This window comes from Dreissena polymorpha, chromosome 9 (genome assembly GCF_020536995.1).
Source record: "Dreissena polymorpha isolate Duluth1 chromosome 9, UMN_Dpol_1.0, whole genome shotgun sequence".
NCBI classification, from domain to species: Eukaryota; Metazoa; Mollusca; class Bivalvia; order Myida; family Dreissenidae; genus Dreissena; species Dreissena polymorpha.
Genome location: NC_068363.1, coordinates 37636125 through 37660307, shown reverse-complemented (window position 1 = coordinate 37660307; position 24183 = coordinate 37636125). Strand labels below are relative to the sequence as shown.

Below are 24183 nucleotides of genomic sequence, written 5' to 3'. Positions count from 1 at the left end.
CCTTAGAAATTTGTCCTAGTGTAATCGAACAAAAGTACCCTCACACATTCACGGCCGTTAATCACGCGCGCCACCTCTTTTTTGAAATGCATTAATAAACAACTTATTAACTTTATGATGCTATATTCGTAAATCTTTTTCTAAAAAGAAGGGATGTAGTTGACACTCGTTCATAGTTGTATTTCATCGTTCCTCAAAAAGTTGTAACTCTGTTGCTCTGGTCTCTTTCCTACCATTGAGTAATTAAAATGTGATTAAATCGAGTGTGTTTTAATTCCCTTTTATTATTGTTCTATTTGAGTTACAATACTATGATGTTAAATTTAATTTACACTTGCATGTATCATGAATATAACTGGGCCAAGTTTGAGGTTGAGCGCTCTAAAACCGGTTAAAACACCCAATACTTTGCATTGACCGTTCCAAGGCGGTGACCATAGCTTTATTCTTATATGTGTTTATGTAGTTTTGTATTATGCTGTTTTGTACTGTTTAGGCAATTAGTCACTTGCCTCAAATAAAGGTCCAACTAATTGTAAATAATGAAAATGCAATACTGCTCCAGCAGCTGGAGTTTCACTTCTTTATATTATAAAGATTCTCACGTTTTTAAATGGGCGTTGAATGTATGTTTCTGTATATTATCAGATGAATCAATCATCGCTGAATCGCACTACATTGTCCGATTCTTAAAATAATGCGATATATGCTGACAAAAAAATAAAACCTAATCACCCTGTAAAATTATCCATGAAATTTCAAAATATCCGGGTCTGAGCGCCACCTCGGAAGTTGCATTGGCTCATTTATTAATACATCTCAAAAAAGAGATGGCGCCCGTGGTTAACGGCCGTGACATTATACAACGCCATTGAATGTTAACCAAACGTATACAAATCATTTACAAATTGTAAATGGTAAAACTATTGCCGATTGAAAGGCACATAATTCGCATAACGAAACTAAAATACCAATGTAATGGGTTAGGTTTGTCAAAGTGACACACCATTTAAGTGGTTATTTTCTTGTGCGCCAATCCATATTTATTTCCTGTTGTTTCTACATGGTGTCAAAACATTTCTTTTCCCAAGCAATTCTTTTAATATTTTATCCGGCTTTAACAATAGGAAATTTATTTGTATTTCTTCAAATCAACGGAAGTTAATTATTTTAAGGAAGAAAATTCCGCAAATTAGAAATGATTTAGTAACCTTGTGACTGCACAATAACAACCAATCTAAATTTCATCAGCATTAACTGGTCTGTACGGACAGGTCTTTGAATCGTTGATGCTACACCTAAAACTCATAAAGTAAACTTGAGAAAAAAGAGGGATTAAAAGGGATTAAACATCAGGTAAAATTGAACAATAACGTCGTTATTAATGTTCAATATAAGCAGTGTTCAATGACAATTGTGCTTATTGTTTGGAAAAATGTGAACAATGTTCTGAATTAATATTATGTAAAAAGTTAGTGTTTAAATTATGTTTATTAAGAAAACAATTCATATATGTCTTTAAATTTGTGTTATATTTATTTATTGAAGGAACAATGACTTGGTTTCCTGTACTTCTGCTTGTCCTCATGCAAGCTCATGAACAGTATTGTGCAGTTCATGTAATGGAGATGAACACTATGGCCGACCCGCAACAAAGCACCAGCACACCATCCAACAGTTTGTCTGTGAATTCACAGAAACTAGTAAATCAGGAGGAGGCAACCGCTGCGAAGACAAAATACACACTTGGATCTGTTCTGACTTCAGAAATCGCAACCGATGTTAAGGAAGCAGTTGATCATAACCTTAAAAGACGACAGGGTTCATCTAACGAATCTTTGTATAACACACGTCCCTTGGTGAACCTAGGAAGTTTGGATAAATCAGGATTTAACTTAGATCAAGAGAATATAAAAGATGAGTGTAGAAATTTTACGGTTTGGAACCAAAGTAGAGAATTTTTTGAAAGTCGGCTCTTAAGCACGAAGGCAAATTTTATACAGCTAGCGATTTCATTTGATCATGGCGTAGAAGTGAACATAACACGAGAAGCCTTTCTTGCCAAAGTCTGGTTCTGGACGTATACAAACAATGAAGGAAAGCATCCATACTTGCAGTGGCCAATTGACCACGGGGTGTTATCGTTTGGCCTTTTGTCATATAAAACTACAAGCATTCCGTACATCCAACTGAAGGCAAGCCCGGAATCATGTCATATAACACTTGGTACAGAAGATGCTGCACGGAAGATATCTAGGGCGCTTGCTGAATTGGTTCAGACAAAACAAAGCCAAAGCCGCTACCCCATCAACTACTTTTGTTACCTTGCTGAGGCGCCTGGAGTGAGATTTTCAATTGCGTATTACGCAGCTTTATACGCCGTTTTACCGCTTTCGTTTATCAACTACAACTGCTGCAAATCGTCATTTCGTTTTGAAAATAGATCATATGAGTATGACTGTTTTAAATACCAAATGGAAAAATGGCGTCAGATGTTGATAGCACCTTACATGCTAGGTGTACTAATCGCTTTGTACTTTCCAATACTTTTATACCGTTTTAACGCATGGCTTACCGAAAATGAACCTGTTTCAGAGATTAACGATCAAGACGAAGCGGAACGTGTGGAATTGTGTGAGGTCAATACGAAATCTTCTTGGATGTTTCTTGATGGAAAGTCTCCACTGACTGCCTCGGACGTCTTTGGCTCTGTTTTCAATGGAGTCAAACAGAAATTCCCAAATGGGTTCCCCAGAATACGAAGACTGGTGTTAATACTACTGATACCAAGTGTTATATTTGGCCAGATACTCATGTACATGGATGGTGTTGGCGTAAAGGATCACATAATAACGATGACAAATTTTGCAAGGCACGGTACACCCTTGGGTTTTTTGTCAGTACTTGTACACCCAAAGTATCGAGATGAAGTTTTTGTTCCACTGTTAGGAGGTCCATTTGTTATTTTTGGCATGTACTTTGTCTTTGGAATAGTTGTTGTTGTGCTCCCGAGAAGTTTTAAAACTGTTACCGAGAACGGTTTGCCCACTACTCGCAGCTTTTCACCTCTGTTTCTCGGAACTGATGAGATATTTAGACTAGCTCTTCTCACAACGAAAAAAGACCCTGGGTACGAGAAAGCTGCTTATCTTTTTCAGGCTAGCTTTTGCATGCTTTTTATTGGCGGCTTTTGGTCTAGAGTATTCGAAATACAGAAGCCGCGGTTTTGTGATTTCAGCAAATATAAATATCTAAATATTTGTCTTAAGCTATTGATATATCCCTTTCTAGTTTGCGTGTGCGCCATAGAGATTGCTGTATGCTTAGTGTATTATGCGTTTCCATTGCTTGGTTTGTTTGCTATAACCGTTAAGGGTACTACTTTGTCAATGAAATACGCAAAACAAAAGCTATTTATATGCATTTTTCAAAATCCAATTACATCCGTCTTTTTCACTCTTACTGTTTCCTCAATGATTTTATGTTTAACCTATTGCTTGATTCTTATTTTTGTTCAAAGTTTTACTTTCATGTGTCAGGTCATTATGCTTTGTTTCGTCGCAGTGATTGTGTATCCCTCTGTTGCGTTCGGCTATCTCTTTTTCTGTGTGGTTCTTGTTTATTATATTGTCCGGCTCGTGCGGGATTTCGGGGACGGCTACCTCGCCTTGTTTTCTACGGTTGTAGAGCAGTCTATCATGATAGAAAGTAATATTAACAATGTGTCTTTTCATGACGGACATCTTGAACTATCCAACCTAAGAGTAGTGGAACTTAAATCAATTCGAATTAACGGAAAACTTATCAACACACCGCAAAATGTCCTCAACGCTATCGCGGACTCACAGGTCTTACCGAAGGTTAAAACCACTGATAACACGCATGGGATTCCCAAAAGGCTATTTTTCAGTATTGTCAAGAAATTTCGCCCGGTCCATCGGGAGGTACTCAAATTTATTATCCACATAACGGTCATCGGAGCACTAGTTTACTTCACTTTGGATATCACGTATTCGTTCGTTCCCGTTCTTAATTCCGAGATCTCTGAAGTTATGCATGTGGTGTTTGTCGTCATCATCGGAGCGCTACCTCGTGTTCTGGAACTAGCGATGACGAACGATAGCGGAATGATAAAGAAGGAGATCGAGGAGCGAATGATAAAACAATACATCATAGAATTTTGGCAAAAGGAACGTATAGCAGAAGAGGCCTATCACGTTACTGTTGATACCTGAACGCACGCTGAATATAAGGTCAACTGTCCCAATTCCAACGTTTCAACATAATCACTTCCCCACTGACTTGTTATGTTTGCATAAAAACATGATGCGTGTATATTATGTACATGTTTGTGAATAAAATGTATCGAGCATGCCATTAAAAAAAACAAGGTTCGGGTTTTTATTTTATTAAGGTGTGATCAACGATACTTAAATAAGAATACAAACATATATTACATATATATTCACGCGATTTATTATACATCAATGCGATTTTAGTTCACCACTTTTAATATTCACGATACGCGAATAAGCAAAACAGATTTTCTACAAATATTTTTCTATAGGATATTTATTTATTGTGTTCTGTTTTATTCATGTTTACATCTTTGTTTGTGAGGTCTTTCGCTGTTTATAACTTATTCTTATTTCATGTTGATTATTGATTTTCAAAGCGTTGTTTATATTCCTTTCTATTCTTTAAATATTTAGTGACACTGAACTATTGTGCATTTATTGCAGCAAACCTTTTTGGCCATGTGCACTGTACCTCCCTTAAAAGCCCATAAACCCTCCAAATCAACGAATATTTTGTACACTGTTTCGAAAAATAAAGTTAACACATACAAAATCAATGTTCCTTATAGTAGTGGCGAAAATTTAAACGCTAGGTGTGGTCTGCTAACATAGATTTAACAAGATACAAATGCTCTTTTTTGCGGGAAATTGTTTCAACACATGTTCATGTACCAAGTTAGTTTCGTGTGTCGTATGAATTGATATATTTGAGAAATTAAAATGGAATATTTTGTGCCACAATAAAAAATATAAACGACCATTTTGTATCTCTTTAAATCTATATTACTATACCACATCTAGCGTCGACATTTTGGCTTATGCTATAAGGAACAGCTATTTTTTTTATGGATTGTCGTTATTTTACGAAATATCTTGAGAAATATTCGTTGATTGTGAGTATTTATGTTACTTTAAATGATAACTATTTACCTCTCAATTCTGATTCAATTATACACCCATATTACATTTGTCTTCTGCGGGAGTATTACAATAGCCCTTTTTTATGTTAATATACTTATCATAGGGTGATTTTATTTCATAAACATTACTTGTCAGTGATATTTTTTCTTAAACAATAGCTACACAACAGCTTTAGAGCTATCACGAGCAAAGCAATTAAAATAGAAAGTTATGCTCAAAGGAAATACAGCCCGCCGTTAAAATGACCAGCCTAGACGGACTTGACTTTCTAATTCTGTAAATTGTCCCATATAACAAAACACTATGTGGCAATGTTGTATAAAACCTGTTACCGTAGATGATTTCGTTGATGCCCAGCCTTTGGTAATGTAAAGAAAAGTAAAGATCGGGTATTAAAATAAGACTTGACATGTCGACTATCTCATAACGAATAATATTTTTTCCTCTTTCAGAAATTGGTGTAATATGTTCCTCGTTTTTCGTCCGGGCTGAGTGGATTGTTCTATAAACATCTGTTTTAATGTGAAGGTGGAAGTAAATACACAAACAAAGTCAATACTAATTAATCTTGTGACAAATACACATGTGGTTTATTTCACTGTCTCGAAAACACTTTACTTTTAACACGGTGATCAGTTTAAAACTCTTTTTAATATATTATCACGAGCGGTCTACCTTGCTTCTAGACGTGACCTGTCTACATCTTGTTTTAGAGAGACATACTTTTATCAACGCAGGATTTTCCGATATCAATTTACCATTTTAAGTGCCAATCTAAGATTTCCTGATACCGTTAAATCAGAAAGATTTTTTTGTATTAAAATAAACGGTCGTCCGTATTTCTTTATTCAAGAATTCAGATAATAATTTGTTGATATAAACAAATTATATTATTGATATCAGAAAATATAAATTAATTCTTGAAACAAAGAAATAATTGCATGATATCAAAACATTAAATTCGTTATATAAAAAAGTACATTTATTTAATATCAAACATTAATGTATTGATATAAAGATGTGTCCAAAAATAGTTAAACGGCGCCCCATAATAAGACAAACACTCATCATCGCGATATGATCCATGTTCATAAAAAGTGAGCGTAAAACACACAGAGTAAACGTTTGGAAGGGTTTGCACGTAAAAAAGTATTTAGGAAGGGTGTGTGATATTATGCTGCATGGCAACGGAGCAGTCCATCAAGTGTTTCCGGTTAAACGGTTGTAAACGGTTGCCCCGTAAGAATTTGGTACGAGATCTAGGCCGTTACATTATTAGTAAACAAAATGGGGACTGAGGATTGCTGTCCAGCCTGAAAGGTGACGATTGCTTTTATCAAATATGGTAATAAAGCAATAAAGTCGGAATTATCTAGCTGCAATAGAAGGCTTTGAGTACACTTTTGATCCAAAATTAAGGATAAAGATCGTTAAATGTTCTCTATATGGATCGCGTGACCTGCCTCCCCTTCTATTGTCCTTATAATATATAATTTGATTGCTGATAATTGCCTGTTCAATAGGGTATGCACAATTTTATAATTAATACAATAATTTAAATCGACAAAACTTTGATGAACATGAAAAAAGCAACACCGCAAGGGGCAATAAATATAGGCAATTACAAAGAATGAGGGTCTTAATATAACTCTCTGTGCCCCAATAGAAGTAAAGCACCATCGGTGTGAAATTTTCTACACAAATATGCTGTTCTTTGCTAACGAGTACCAACATAGACAATGCTCTAATTTCACAAGTTTATTCATGCTTAGCAAACAAAAAATGCTGTGATTTGATGCTTGCATGTCGTATAATCTCAAAATGTAAACATTGGCATAAACAGAATAATAATTATTACACAATATAAAATCAGAAACACTTTGAACCAACTCTAGCATTGAGCAATACTGCAAAGTCATTATGGCACGTAAGAAACGCAATACGTACGAGCACCGTAGCAAAATGCTGATAATAGTTTTAACTACAAATATGCATTAATTATTTTTGAAATAATCACCATGTGGGTTCGATTGGTTGGCAAAATAAACGATACTATAGCATTTATATTACCGTCTTTTAAACGAATATTTAGTATTAATAATGAGTCTTCCGGGCCGCGGTTATAGTTCCCGATGTGGAGAAACAATCGGCGGAAGTACGTTGGATCTCGCAGGAAATCCGCACTTGCGGCCGCAGTTTCGCAGGGAGCATAAACAACTTCGGTTAAAGTGGATCCCCCGTTCTTTCTCACAGTCCTTCTTATCAAAAGGTCTTTTTTTGGTATCTCGATCCCACATGTTATAAAACGAGGCCATTTCTTTACTGCGGAGAGGAGTTGGCATAAGCGCCTCTTCCCTCGGCGTTGATAGGGCGCCACTCTCGTCGAACGCGATCTCGTGACGGCCCAAGTCACGCGGTTCCGTGCTGACGGGGGTTCTTTGAGAATGTAGCTCGTTATGCCTCGTTATCGATTGAATTATGGACGGTAGATCCGGCACGGACACGCGGTTCGGTGAACTCAGGTCTGCTAGGTGAATGACTCGGGACCTGTTTTCTGCAGACCTAGGGCGCACTTTCAAAGTATTCAGACGTTCAGTTCGACTTAAAATTACTTTCTGTAAGTCCTTTAAAATTGTTAAATCATCCTTAAGCACAAAATTGTTGGCAGACGGTTTATTCCTCAGCTTAAGAAGTTTATTTTTAGATTTTACATTGTCGCAGTCCGGGCCGGTTACACTTGGCGGAAGAACCTTTCGTTTGCACGATGGTCGAGGCGGTAGATCAGACACGACATTGTGAGTATAAGTGTTGTTATTTGTGTCTTCAGAGATATGTTCCAGTTCTTCTTCATAAGTGTCTGAATCTAAAACAAGCCTCGGAATGCACGATTTACGGAGTGGAATTCCCATAGCCTTTTCACTGGATGTCCGGTACCCCATGCCGGTAGAACTATCCCTTTCAAAGACTTCAAAACTCGACGGACTCGTCGCCTGTTCGCCGTCAGACCCAAGCGACATCGGCGTTCCCTCGCGGGTCATCTCTTCGTTCTCGTGTATTGGAGTTAGTCGCACGTTTCTCGTGCTTAGCGGTTGCTGTTGTTGACCCTTCGCTGACGGATCGACGCGGCGCCGTCTAGGGGTGGACGACGTCTGAACAGTAAACACGCCCTTGTCTCGTGACGTCCGCGGAGGCAACCCCTGAAGAACGCGGAAATCCCCGCTTTCTGCGCTTGCAACCATGTTTAGACGGATACGGTTATAACAATTCGTTCAGCTGTACAAATTTTACAATGATACAAATGAACCAACTTTGTTCTCGCACACGCATATATCTGAGTGTGATGTCTTGTTTTCCTGTTCAGGTGTCATACGAATTTGATCTAGATTCAGTCACCGCGTCGAGTTTATATAGATTGATTGGCCGTCTTACTAATATAACACTCCTATTACGTCAATACATAAACAATAAATTAAGCGCACACCTGTTGGGCGAATCGATCATAAGTACTTCTTTAGTCTTCCTAGATTAGAACAGTTTAGCACTAAATCACTGAAATGTCCTTACGAATGGATAAGCGCCAAAAATACGAGTACTCATCAAAACAACATTATAGTCAAGCGTAAAATATTCTTTTGTTCAAAAATAACGAAGTATGAAAGGTTAATCGGGGTATATCATATTAGTTTAAGTTCGAATGAGTTCATGGGCGTAAAAACAATAGTGTCTAAAATGGTCATACTCTTCTAGCTATTGTTTTAGTGGTTTTAAGTAAACAATGTAATTATTTCAAGTCGTATTTTATTACGTCGTTAAATATTTTGATAAGGGCTAGCAGAAACAGTACCTGTAGATATGTCGGATATCTTAGTGCAGTGCATTTGAATCCAAATAATTGCGAATCAAATAGTAACGCGGCTTGATCTATCTACCACACAGATCAAATGGACTAGGTTTGCGGGGTTTAAACTAAAAATACTCATTTTTGGAGATGAAAGATATGAGGACAATACCGATTTAAATAATATCATCTAATATCTTTTTACAATACGTTTCATTAAAGCGTCCCCGCTTAATAGAGCGCTTTGTTATGTGTTTTGTCTTATACAATGAGTAATTTGAAACCATAATGTCCATGCTTCTATAATGTGACAAGCTTTATTGACAATAAAGGTCATTACGTCGAAACATAAAACTTATCACTTATCTGAATATGAACCGAGGACGTTGTGTTTGTTTAAATCGGCGTTGTAAATTTTTTTATTAAGTATTTAAATAAACAAATAAATATATGAATAAATAGCACGTATACAACGTATAAGAAGGTGTAAGTCTTGTTATCACGTACGCAGATTACGACGTTGACATAGATTTGTATAAGCTGACGTTGACATAGATTTGTATAAGCTGACGTTGACATAGATTTGTATAAGCTGACGTTGACGATAATATACCGCCTCCGGGAAAATCGGGCTTTATGCATGAGCGTAAAGTGTCGTCTCAGGTTGGCCTATGCAGTCCGGTAAAGTGTCGTCTCAGGTTGGCCTGTGCAGTCCGGTTAAGTGTCGTCTCAGGTTGGCCTGTGCAATCCGGTAAAGTGTCGTCTCAGGTTGGCCTGTGCAGTCCGGTAAAGTGCCGTCTCAGGTTGGCCTGTGCAGTCCGGTAAAGTGTCGTCTCAGGTTGGCCTGTGCAGTCCGGTAAAGTGTCGTCTCAGGTTGGCCTGTGCAGTCCGGTTAAGTGTCGTCTCAGGTTGGCCTGTGCAGTCCGTCTAAACATAATAGCGTAAAGTGTCGTCTCAGGTTGGCCTGTGCAGTCCGTCTAAACATAATAGCGTAAAGTGTCGTCTCAGGTTGGCCTGTGCAGTCCGGTAAAGTGTCGTCTCAGGTTGGCCTGTGCAGTCCGGTCAAGTGTCGTCTCAGGTTGGCCTGTGCAGTCCGGTAAAGTGTCGTCTCAGGTTGGCCTGTGCAGTCCGGTTAAGTGTCGTCTCAGGTTGGTCTGTGCAGTCCGGTTAAGTGTCGTCTCAGGTTGGCCTGTGCAGTCCGGTAAAGTGTCGTCTCAGGTTGGCCTGTGCAGTCCGGTAAAGTGTCGTCTCAGGTTGGCCTGTGCAGTCCGGTAAAGTGTCGTCTCAGGTTGGCCTGTGCAGTCCGTCTAAACATAACAGTGTAAAGTGTCGTCTCAGGTTGGCCTGTGCAGTCCGTCTAAACATAATAGTGTTAAGTGTGGTCTCAGGTTGGCCTGTGCAGTCCGTCTAAACATAATAGTGTAAAGTGTCGTCTCAGGTTGGCCTGTGCAGTCCGTCTAAACTAAAGTGTCGTCTCAGGTTGGCCTGTGCAGTCCGTCTAAGTGTTGTCTCAGGTTGGCCTGTGCAGTCCGTCTAAACTTAATTTCTGTTAAGAAGAGACTTCATTTAAACAAAATCTATAAAAGCGGAATGTCGAGTACCTGATTAGCTTGTGAGGACTGCATGTGCTAATGTAGGACGACACTGTACGCACATGCGTTAAGCCCGGTTTTCTTAGAACGAGGCTCATATTACCGTAATCTCAACTAAGATCGAAGGAATCTTCGTGTAAACTCTAGTATACTGCAATCGCCGTAAGATAATGATGATTATGATGGTGATGATAATGATGGTCGGAATTCTTAACTCACGTTCATTCAAAAGTATATATATTTCTAAGAAATACAAGTAGCGCATACAAAGCACTTTTAGGCTGTATGCCGAGTCAAGAAATGTAGGTGATAAATTCAAGATGGTGATTTTAAGAATAATGCGGATGAAGATGGTAGTCGAAAGCGAAACAAACAGAAACTATATTTCAAACGTAAATGTATATATCTTATATTTCTCACGTATACAAATGGCGTAAGTAAACCACACCTTTACTGTTTAACACGTCAACATACGTTTACAGCTCACACATACGACATACATTGCACGACTTTAGCATGTTCACGCAGCTAACTAAAAGCAAATGTTAACATGGCAGGTTCATAATGTACCATTTGATCTTCATATGTTGCACGTGAATAAATCAAATCGGCAACGACACCTGTCAACAAACTAATCTCACTCAAGCGCATAATATATAGTGAAGTTTTTTTTTTAAGTTTTAAGAATGACGCTTATAAAGTTTTAAATGGCCATTCACATATACTGAACCTTAGTCTAGAATGAAAAATATTCCATCACGAAAAACTAAACCAGAATATTGGTTATTATCTTCAAGTACCGTGTTCCCTACATGCTATCGAACAAATACAAATATAATCAAAGCGCTGAAGGCACTGAAGTTGTTCGCTGTTGTCGTCCTTGATTAGCTTGTGCGCATTGCACAGGCTAATCAGTGTGCACAGGCTAATATTAGTTGACATGCATTTAGCCCCGTTTTCCCTGAAAGCAGCCAATATGTACAGATTTCAATGATAAACACTAGACTGGCCAATGCTGTCTTAAAGCTGGTATATACACTCACTGCAGAAGTAGAGCAGAAGCATTTGTCGTCTGCAGTGCAGACAGGCAGCGGTTATCGCTCCTAGCATAGTGAGTTGCGGTTCTTACCGTAGCTAAGGCTTCTAAGCACATACTGATTTGCAAAATATGCTCTGTTAATTTAGTCGGCCGCTAACGCGACAAACTAAAAACAAAATAAATAAGAGTGCTTATCGCAACACTTTCTGGTGAAGGGCAAGAATAACGCGGGAAAATTAATCATTATACAATTTTATAAAATAAACGTTTGCCTTGATAATCATATAATACTGTTCATTGATGTTCATTGTGTAATGTGTGTCTTCTTGCTTCATTTCTGAAAGACAAAACTGATGCACCCACATGAGTACCAGGAAGATACTGATATGAATTCATATGAGCCAGGCTCTGTGAAAATGGGGTTTAATGCATGTGCAAAATGTGTCGTCCCATATTAGACTGTGCAGTCCGCACAGGCTAATCAGAGACGACATTTTCGCTTTCATGGTATTTTTCGTTTAAAGAAAGTCTGATCTTTGCAAAATTCTAGTTCATGCTTAAAGTGTCGTCCCAGATTAGACTGTGCGGACTGTACAGGCCAACTGGGACGACACTTCACGCACATGCATTAAACCCCCTTTTCACAGAGCACGGCCCATATCATCCACGTTTATTAGCTCGGCCTGTAGGAAGAGAAGTGGTTTTCTAAACCCCAAAATATGAACATTGATAATTTACAATTCAACATCATCTTAATGTTCATACATGTATGTGAATTATGCAGACATGGGTGTATGGCTTTTTTGGGGGGAGGGCCGGAAGTACTTAAATATAATGCTGAATGCACTTCCTAAATGTGAAATATTTTATCATGTATGGATAGCTCGATTTCATCGAAAGCCTCATCCTTATTGAAACGCTCTCAAGTCTATTTCCTTGTCGCTGTGGTGAAATGGATATGGTGCCCGTCTAGCGACCGGGAGGTAACGGTTTCGAGCCCCACTTTGGGGGCTTTCTTTAGATATCCCCTAAGACACCAAGTGCTGGTTCTAACATTGTGCAGCATGGTTGGGTAGTAATTATCGGGTTAAGTTATATGATATGTTTTTAAATATTCAAATTGCCTGTATCAAATCTGTTCTTTTTTACAATTTTACACTCACTGATTTAGAAATCAAACAGGTATGCGATTACGATAGTAAACCGTCACGACATCTGTCAAACAGTCACACAGTCACAGTCTGTGACGGTAGTATTTATATCCTGGTTTAACATTCTCTATAAGCTTTTAGGTATAATCCAATTAGTTGAAATGCATATTGGGCAATACATCGTGTGAGGTTTAAATGAGTCACGAGTCTACAAATCGACAATTAATACGCACGATTGATACATAACAAATAAACCATCTCTTCTTCCTTCAAAGGGACCTTTTCACAGATTTTGGCATGCATTGAAGTTTGTCATTATATGTTTTATATTGATTAATGAAAACATTTATGAAGACATGAAAATAAAACCATCAATAAAATAAAACGCCGTCCTCTTGTCGTAGCATTTTTGAGCACGTGCTTTAGAAATCAACATTTAAAGGTTTCAGGACGCAGACTTAAAGGGTTTTCGTTTAAGATCGCATGATTCCGTCTGAAAATAATTTTTGAGATTACACATATGGCTTATTACCCATATGCACGAAAGAGTGTGTTGATTTAAAATGTCTTACTTCCTCTGATGCACTATTTATACCATAGAAAACATTGTACGGGTTGTATAGACACATCAAATATGAGTTATTTAACCCATTTATGCCTAGTGGACTCTCCATCCTTCTAAATTGGATCAATTTATTTCCAAAATTAGGGATGTCTAGTATATTTATTTCTATATTTAGAATTTACTTACAGAAATTCCTTTAAAGGGATCTTTTCACGCTTTGGTAAATTGACAAAATTGAAAAAAGTTGTTTCAGATTCGTAAGTTTTCGTTTTAGTTATGATATTTGTGAGGAAACAGTAATACTGAACATTAACCATGCTCTAATATAGCCATTATATGCATCTTTTGACGATTTTAAAACCTAAAAATTATAAAGCGTTGCAACGCGAAACGATTGAATAATTTGGAGAGTTCTGTTTTTGTCGTTGAATTTTGTGAAACTACGAAGATTGCTTATATAAGGTATAAAATACGTCAAGAATGTGTACTCGGCGGAATAGCTCTGTAGGCTAAAGCGTTTTTACTTTAGGACTCTGGCAGGACTCCAGGGGTCACTGGTTCGAAACCTGCTCCGGGCAATGTTCTTTTCCTTTTTTTATTTTTTTCTTGATTTTTTACTGGAGCTTTTACGATCCAAATGTTTACATTTATCAATATAAAGCATTTAATGAATAAGTTAAAAAAAGCCAAAATCTGTGAAAAGGCCCCTTTAAGCAACCACAAACAGCGCAGACCCTGATGAGACGCCGCTGTTTGCCAAGGCCTTTTTTCTACACCCTATGCATAAATGGGTTAATTCAATTACGACTTATAATCAATCGGTGGACGTGGAACGTGCTATAATAGAAGTAAATTACCAAATTTTAAAATACACGCAAAATATTGTATGGGCGCAGATTAATAGGAGCTTATTACTGATTTATAGTAAACCCAATATAAGCACAATCTTAATGTCAACTTGACGCAGATTGATCGGGGTCCATTAATTCTATGAGTTATACCATATAAGCGTCAGTTAATGTTTGCTGGGCGCAGATAAAAATGGACGGGCCAATGTCTTTCCTAAAACCCGAATGTAAACATATAAGTACCCTATGAAGATTGTCTGAGCGCAGATTGATATTAATCCACGAGGTTTTCAGCATTATTAAACAGTATAAGAACTTGAGAAAATTGTTTGGACATAAATGGATATGGAATCATTTCTCATCTAATAAAATAAAGACCACATTTTCACCCTCTAAATATTGACTTATCGCTCATTTGATTGATATCCACCATTGCTTTAAAGCGATATTATGCGCATTTTCACTGTTGAATTGAGCTGAAAAGAATTAACAGGTCAAAAGAGTAAGTTAAAATGTGGTAACTGACCAATCATCTGAAATCATCTTTCTACCAGTTGTTTATCAAAAATATATATTATATTCGATATTTTACAACTGTATAGTCCTCTAAGCCGAGCGGAACTCTCTTTTTATTAGGGTCGGAGTTAGTGTTCGTGTGTCGTATGAACGAATCTGCACTGAAACTAAATTTAGATTCATATCGTACATGCATGATCAGTTGTCAAACGAAAGTACGGTTAAAATGCAAAAAATAGTGCATTCTTTTTCTCTTTCCGTGATATTGTTTTATTATGTTGACTGAGGCTGCATTAACAACTATAAGTGTATATGAAGTGAAAACACCAAAAATAAACAACGGTTGCGATAGACACCTATAAACATTGCATATACTTTTAGATGCGCATAAAAATATCACTTTAATGCAATATTGACTATAAAAGCATATGCGACTTACCGCAGATAAAAAGGGGTTCTTACTTGTTTTATGCAAAGAAGGCATTTTACGCCATTTTGACGCCGATACGTTGAGTTCAATAATTTCTACGATGAAAATAAGGACACTGAAGCCACATTGAATAATGTCTGGCCGCAGATTGTTCAAGATTCATTACTTGAAACGAAATTGAGTCACGGTTATAAGGGCTCATGACTTTTAAAGCATAATCGACATACAAACGCTATATAAATATGTGTTCACATTGTCGGCTCGGGTACTACTTACATGTACCCCGGGTACTCTTAAGTATATATAATGCACCCCGGGCACGGTAAATTAACTTAAACGTACACGGTCGATATTAGACTGTACCCGCCCAAATTCCGATGTCGTAAAACGCGCTACCGATTACGTAAAACAATATCATTTATCTTAAAAAAACTTCTTTTACAAAACTGCATCAACATGCTTTTTGAATATGGGTTTCGATAATATAGAGGTCATTTAACAGAAAATTGACATGATTGTAAACATAATTATTTTTTTTTAAGCCGACAACGACCGATGTAGCGTTAAAATTCTCGGGTTCGTTTTAGTATGTTTACCGTGCCCAATCAATCAAGCCCTAGTTATTTTTATCCACTTATTGGAGATATCGTACTCGTCTACATATGGTGCTAACGGCGCGATTGCGATGAATAACCGAATATTACAGTGTAACGTTGTGCTTAAAGAGTTATCGCTCATTTAGAATTTGCGCTTGACTGTACCCGATTCTGCATACAATACAATATATTATACCGGGAGTATTTTGTGTAACAATATTTATAATAATGTATGTACTTATTTTGTGTATTTATTTTTTTCCGTGCGTCTATAATATGTGCCTATATTGATGAGTTTCATAATGTTGTAGAGAATCGAATCGGACTATCAAACTTACAGAAGGAATGAAATGAAACGCACATAAAAACGTTCGGAGACTCGACTTTCTTTCTCAAAAGAGTCCGTACGACTGAGTATCCCGTGACCACTAAAAGTATCCCCGTTGAAAACTTTTATATATATTATATATTATACAAATATTCGAGGGACATAATCATTTAATCCAGCAAATTATATGTGTTATTACAAAAATCATGTTGCTGAAATTTATTTACTTATGTTCCAAAAAAAATTTAAGAAGTAAAACATGTTTGTTGTGTGAAAAATATTAAGGAACTTTAAAAATATTTATCCGAAGTTTACAAATAATAATAAGCTCTTTAGAAATAAATATCATGGCAATTTAGTATTATAGGATACTACGCAAAACGTGTAACGGTCGTTTTTATTGGATAGGTTACACATGCGTAATAACTTTGCATTGTGTTCAATAGTTTATAAGATTTGTTTGATTTCTGTTTCGACCACGACCAAGCTGCAATCCGGTACAACACTATTTATAGTTTTAAATGTAAGTCCATACGCTTTTAAATGAACACCATTTAAATAAATTCCTTACGTTGTAACTTAAAATACACAGGAAAATAACACCAGCGGAAGCATCATGCACTCAGCCGAAGGCGCTTATTATCAAGCTGATGTTCAGTTCTCTAGGGACACGCGCTACTTGTTTTAAGGTACGACACGACACATGTCAGCAATTGATGTCAGAAAAAGGATTCAAGCTAATAATTAATCGATAATGATTCTTGGAGCATTTACTTGCTTTGGCAAATGCACTTTTTGATGCAGCAAAGGAATATTAATTGACGAGAACTCGCAACATGCACACGCGGACGCACACACGCATTCCCCACATATACAGACACAGTGTGTCAATCCGATCTTTAATAAAATGAAACTTTGTCGAGTGTGATTTATCATTAAAGGGGTCTTTTCACAGATTTTGGCAAGTATTGAAGCTTGTCATCAAATGTTTTATATTGATAAATTTAAACATTGGACCTAACAATTCCCAGTGAAAAACAAGAATACAGTTTAAAAAAGGAAAACAAAGTAACCCGAAACTGGACTCGAACCACTGACCCCTGGAGTACTGGATTAAAAAGTCTCCCGCTTAGACCACTCGACCATCCGTGCTCATGCAATTAGAGAATGTATTTTTTTTTTACTTATATAAGCAATCTTCGTCATTTCCCAAAATATAACGACAACAACAGAACTTTCCAAATAATCCAATCGTTTTGCGTTGCAACGCTTTATAATTTTCAGGTTTTCAAATCGTCAAAAGATGCAAAAAATAAAAATGGATATTTATACGGTGGCACTAAGGTGACATCACCGCTCCAAAAAAAAGTCGGTAAACAAGAGTTATGTTTTCCCGTCGCCCCCCCCCCCCCCCCAAAAAAAAAAAATTAACTTGGGGAAACACAAAATAAGTCTGTTTTCAGGATTTTTTTTTTGGCGACGGGAAAACAAAAGTTCTGTTTTCACGTCTTTTTTTTGGGAGCGGAAAACACAAGATCTGTTTTCCCGTCTCTTTTTTTGAGACTTGAAAACACAATCGCTATATTGTGCGCACAAGATAATCGGCCAATCACAGACGCGGATTATATGGAGGGAACATTTGAAAACGTCCTAAAGGCAAGTACTGATATAACAAAACATACTACTACTACCACTACTACTACTACTACTACTACTACTACTACTACTACTACTACTACTACTACTACTACTACTACTACTTCTACTACTACTACTACCAGTATTTTTTTCAGGCATTTAAAGGACTCTGTACAATGATAACATCTATAGTTTTCCATTTTTTCTGTTTGACCTGAAAAGAAAACAAAATCATTTTTTGTTAGGATGATTGTTTAACAATGTGCTAAAATGCTTTTGTTGTCAGCAATTAAATAAATCTCGAAATATTTTACAAGAGTATTCATTTTAAATAGATCTTTACATAAAGACATCTTGTAGTTTGGTCATTATCCATCGACTTTCTAATGTTAGTTTGCAATTATCCATACACTAGTTTGGTCATTATCCAATTTGTACATTCTTGTCCCAAACAAATACGAATATTTTGCGTTTTTGAGCATTTACGCCCATAAAATTTTGTACATACATAAATAAAAGGTTAATACATAAGTCCAAGCATTAGAACATTAAAAAACATTCGATTATAATTGTTTATGGCCTAAACGCTTCGACAATTTCATTTACTTTTTCAAGATTTTCAAACATATTCATTTTATTTCGACGTAATTGTTTTTTATTGTTATGGGTTTATTAGCGCATTGTATCCGGCAAATATCATTTTATCAAAAAGAAACGTTTATTATGTCACAACTTACCTTAGATAAACGTGTTCTTATAAATAAATGACGTGAGTCATTACTTGTGTCGCCATTTTTTTCTACAGTTTGAATTATCCTACTCAGTTTGGATTATCTACGTACAGGGTGTGTGTCAGGTTTACTGAAAATATTACGTTGGCGACTTGCCAGAATAGAACATTCATGAAGTTATCTAAATATAGAGATTGACAAGACGGAAAATTGAGCGGATTTTCTGTAAACCACACCATATTAAAACAAGAAGCCAATAGCTTTCTCTGATTGCCACGAACATTTTGCGAAGACTTTCCTTAGTTCAGGCTTAAATGGACATCTACAGTATAAGTGACGAGAGGACACTTAATGAGTTCATCGACAACACCGTGAAACCGGACAGGGAGACTTTACAGAGAAATAATGCGATGGTGGACCGGCTTGTTCATTTTCTCCAGAATAACGTTCCAGGAAGGATTCGACCGAAACGTGTTATAAAAGTATAATTGTTTTGATTTTATTGATTTCATTTTTTTAATATGGTTAAATTGTGTATCAACCTTATATAAAGTAATATTTCAGCAATCACTGTTTATAATGTTTAGTAGTTTCCTGTAGTTACAAAACAGAAAGTAAAGTCGTGTTGTAAAACGTACAGAAGCGTATTGCAGGGTTAATAGAGCAGATACATAGCGAAATGACTTAGTCGTGGTTTAAACAAGCAAGGTGTTGTGAAATATGAATGATGAACAGCGTATTGCCGTTAGGCAGTACAGCAGAAAGAGCGTCGTGCTGTAATATAGCACAATCGAAAGTTACATGCATGCATGACAACTTAAAGCCGGAATGTAGCCCAAAAGGAAGTTACATGCATGTATGACAGCATAGTGCCGTAAAGCAGCATAATAGAAAGTAACATACGTGCATAATGCCGGAAAGTAGCTCAACAGGAAGTTACATGCATGCATAACACCATAAAGCCGGAATGTAGCACAAAAGGAAGTTTTATCCTATTACCAGGTGAAAATCGATAGTATAACAACGATCGTATAAACTTTACCTTTATACTATCGCTATTTTTAGACCATGGTTTTCCGACCTCTATCTAAAGAACACTTTATGTTCCAATGTGACGTCATAGCAAATGATGACGTTGAAGTTAACAAACACTTCGGAGTCAACTTGGAAAACCAGCGCTGTTTCTTTGATTTTTAAAGTATTTTTACTCTTTTTGAACGATAAACGACCACAAAATATTAGGATAAATAGAATATTATGTGAGTGTCGGATTGAGATCAAGTTTATCATGCTCGGCTCGAAACTTTGTAGCGCTCGGCAAGCCTCGCACTACATGTTTCTCAGCCTCGCATGATAAACTTGATCTCTATCCGACACTCACATAATATTCTCTATACATACATGTATAACAGCATAGTGTCGTTATGCAGCAAAATAGAAAGTGACACGCATGCATAACAGAATAAAGCCGGAAAGTATCACAACAAAAAGTTGCATGCATGCATAACAACTTAAAGCCGGAATTTAGCACAAAAGGAAGTTACATGCATGTATGACAGCATAGACGCGTAATGCAGCACAATAGAAAGTGACATGCATGCATAACAGCGTAATGCCGGAAAGTAGCACAACGGGATACTACCTGTATGCATAACAGCATAGTGCCGAAATGTATCAAAATACACGTAGAAAGTAAAACAGTAAGTGTGATGCAGCGTGTAATGTGTGCAGGGCAGCAAATTAGAAAGATGGGAAGCGTAACATAGTAGACAGAATTATATAATAGTACTTGCTACATGTATCATACTTATTTAACATTTTAATGTGTGACACATTATATGCTGTCACTATATATGTTTTTATAATTTAACAAGTTTGTTATGTATTTATACAAACGCTTTTACTTATTGATATAGAAACACTCATTTGCAGGGGGGGTCGTTCGGCAAAGGCACAGCGGTTCGCGGAACGTCTGACATCGACTTGGTTCATATGCTAGCCGAGTACAACAGCGTGGACAAATACACGAAGGATTCGGAGGATTTGCTGAAAGACCTGAAAACATACCTGACGAAGTACGGTCAGGCTCAGCTAGTGAGGATAACAACCTACTCTGTAGAGGTCAAGCTTACAAATGGCAACTTCTCGCAGACAGTAGACGTCGTTCTGGGCGTTGACTTGCTTGATAGAGGTAAATGAATAAACTTCGTACTTACTAAAATGTGCTTCAATCATATTCAAATGTTCAAATTAGCTGCCGGTGTTGTTTTTTGTTCGTTCGCTTATTTGTCAGTCCTTTGTTTTTTGAGTCAGGTCGTTCCTTTTGACAGTATTTCTGTGCTATAAAGGCGCGCGGTCTCAGGTTACCTACACATTACACACTTCTATTGTGCCAGCTTAACCGATTTAAATCGGAACTGAATGCGCTATCTTATTATATTAGCTGAAAAACCAATTACCTAGGCTTGGTTTTCAACAGCGACTGCAGATTATAAAACAGTTTATGCAAACAAATGTTTTCCAGTTTATCGGATTTTAGCTGCACTTGTTTTATTATCAACAAAATTAAACATTTCATATATTATTGACGTATAAAACCACGGTACCATATTATTGACACCACTCAATAAATACTAGTACTTGTGATTTCTGTTTTTCTCAAAATATCGATTTTCTGATCTGCAAGACAGTCCACACAATTAAAGTTCAATGGTATTCATTATTCAGATGATTAATACTCTTAAGGGAAGTGTATGGTTCCCGTGAGAGGATTTAATTGCATACTAGTAGATTACTCTGATTGGAAGCATGTTAAGATCGCATTCTATACGATCGTGATCGTTGCAGGCATGGTCCCGGACCACGTGTTCGACCAGATGCAAGGCCCGGATGTGGATGTGCACTTGTATTCGGTGACCTTGACACCCTTGCAGATCGAGGTCATACAGGCACTGCCCACGCAGGTCAAGGATTTGATAAGAATCGTCAAATACTGGGGCGATGTGAAAAAAGGGGTATGCGATGATTGTATCGCCTAATACTGTTATAAGTTTTATATATTAATGAAATCGAGCGTACAACGTAGAAGTAGCATCCTTTCCTTCGACGGTCTTAACGTTTTTTCATAGACATGCGACTATGTGATGAGTATGCAGATAAAAATGCAATTCCCGTACATGTTTATGAATTGTATTCACATTTTATACTGGAGACAATTTATGTGTGTGAAAATGGGGAAACAAAACACAAATGGAAACCGCGACTATTTCGATACACTGACTTCTATTTTAAGTGTAAGACTCGACTAAGAGGCCATTCTAAAAAAAGGTGCGTGCACACATTGTGTTATTATCAATATTATTTCAGGTTTACGTGGAACACTGGCCTAACTCTTTCACCATGGAGCTGGTAGTGATTCATGCGTGGAACAACGCCGGAAGTCCCAGTACAAGCTTCAGTATGATTCGCGCGCTACATGCTGTGCTGACGTCACTAGTGAATCATCGCCAGTTCAATGTCACATTTCCGAGCCAGATGAAATACTCCCCAACTAGGCTGAAAATATGTTTGCCACAAAGGTTCGCTCTTGATATTAATTAATAAAAGCGAAAAAGTATATATATTAAGTATTTGTAAATCGCAATAATTATGTAGTGGATATAGTGTCCGCCTTTCGACCGGGGTGTCTTGGGCTTGATCCCCATTTGGGAAGCGTTCACATGATCATCTCAAAGAAATAAACTATTGTTTTTTTTTCTATCAAACGGTCTCGAGACTGTCTCTTTAAAGGAAAGGCGCTTAGTTCAGTTGTGTATACATTAATCAGTTTTAATCAACAAGCCTTTTACCCGGATACGGCGATATACGGATGGCACTTCGACATCATGGAAAAACAAAAGCCACGCGGGAGAGATGAGTTTGTTTTTTTTGCAAATATGTTTTGTTCATTGAGTTGTAAGACAAAAACTTTTCTTCCGTTAAATGGAAAGCACTACGCATTTCGATGAAACAAATTCGCGGAAAAATGAATAAAAACAATGAACTTTAATCGAAAATCAGCATGAACTGGATAATCAATACATATTTCAACAAAAAATAATTCAAAAACTTGTTTAATATTCGAATTAAAAGATCAATATGTCTCAAATGTTACTACATATTTAATTTGTAGAATTCTTACGTAACTAATAACAATTCAAATACTTAAAGAGGCAAATGCCACATTTTCATGGATACTTGTTCAACCGATCAAATCAGTCCCAGTTATCCGACGTGTCCTTAACCGGTGTCTGCAACATCATGCATACCACACATTAAAACATGCTCTATCTTCGTTCATATTTCACCGAATACTAAACAAAATTCAGCAGTAGCAGAAGCGCAGTAATTAATCTACATGCTGACATAGCAAATACTTCTTACAATATTTCTTAATATTTATAGTTTGTCAAACTTTGTACTGATAATCAAATTCTTGCTGTTTTCCGGTGTAAGTTTCTTATTTTATGGCAAAAATCTACCATTCTTCCATGAAATTCTTTCTTCACGACACAAAAGCATATACACTTTATCAACTCCACTACGTCCCGTGTCTCAGAAACTAATTATTAGGATTAACATTTCACAGACACTGATGAACTTATCTCTCGAAAGTGGCTTTTGATTTTCTCTGTTATCGAAGGGCCATCCGTATATGGAAGTACCCGGAGGACCAAACGTGACGAAGTATCGTCCATATTCTTGTAGTTTGAGATGCGTTATATCTCAGTGAAATCAACCCACCCGCCGATCATGCAACTAAATGATACTAGTATTATGATCTTGATGTTGGTTATAGTGAAAATGTATACAGTGCTTACTATTTTGTCTGGTATTGGTGCGGACATAGCGGTTTCTTACAGTGGTACTTGATCAACGATTAGTCTTGTAGTGTTCATTTAGCCATTGTGTTGTTAAATTAATTCAGTATAAATGGCAGCATATAATTGCATTTATAGTAAAACGTATTACTTCATAAAACACTTCATACATATTACAGGAATGCTCCGTATATCATTGACCCTACGAACCCCTACAACGACATGTACCACGGAAGAAAAGGGGGTTTGGCCTACGACTGGAACGACGTTGCCACGGAGGCGAGTACGTGGCTGCGACTTTCGTTGTTCCGCAGCGTCACTGGCACACACTCGAGGTGGCAATAGGGACCTCTCGGCCCATCAGAGCAGAGATATGACTGGTTTTGAGAAGAGCTCGTATCAAATTACCGCCGCCAATATATAGACCGCGTGATGATCGATATAACTATTATTGTTATAGTTTGTTATAGTTTGTAATTTTTAATATCGTTCTTTTCTATTAACGCTAACATTTTCAACTGTTCTTTTATATTCAGAATGCTCATGTTTGCAGATAACTGCACTTTCATTAAACTAGAATCATTAACAAGCCAATTATCCTTCCAGATCTTGAATGACTTAACTGGAGAATGAAGTATCTACCGTAAACCCATTTGACATTGAGCAGAAAAAGAACCTGCTTCCATACCTATGGGGATTTTTTTTTTGAAAAGGTTCTTTATGAAAGTTTCAGACATAAGTCTTCGTTTTAGGATCGGCTTATAATTGCGGTTGGCTATTTTAAGGTCAATGGCATATTTGTTGATCAAATGTTCACACTAAGCACTGTTTGT

At 37.0% G+C, this 24183-nt stretch overlaps 2 protein-coding genes across 3 annotated transcripts; both read left to right on the top strand.

Moving 5' to 3' along the window:
* Positions 1–1130: 1130 nt before the first annotated feature.
* On the top strand, positions 1131–4679 carry LOC127845411 (uncharacterized). Of its 2 annotated transcripts, XM_052376305.1 has the most exons (3): positions 1131–1356; positions 1549–2342; positions 2596–4679. In XM_052376305.1, exons 2-3 carry the CDS (start codon positions 1554–1556, stop codon positions 2686–2688), a joined length of 882 nt encoding a protein of 293 aa, XP_052232265.1. In that variant the 5' UTR covers positions 1131–1356; positions 1549–1553; the 3' UTR covers positions 2689–4679. The 2 variants fall into 2 exon arrangements, with proteins under 2 accessions (XP_052232265.1, XP_052232264.1); XM_052376304.1 differs by having other exon boundaries at positions 1155–1356; positions 1549–4679.
* Positions 4680–18674: 13995 nt separating this feature from the next.
* On the top strand, positions 18675–23923 carry LOC127845254 (2'-5'-oligoadenylate synthase 1-like). Its single transcript, XM_052376075.1, has 5 exons — positions 18675–18973; positions 20424–20682; positions 21339–21505; positions 21858–22069; positions 23530–23923. The coding sequence occupies exons 1-5, from the start codon at positions 18806–18808 to the stop codon at positions 23693–23695; spliced, it is 972 nt and encodes a 323-aa protein (XP_052232035.1). The 5' UTR covers positions 18675–18805; the 3' UTR covers positions 23696–23923.
* Positions 23924–24183: the final 260 nt, after the last annotated feature.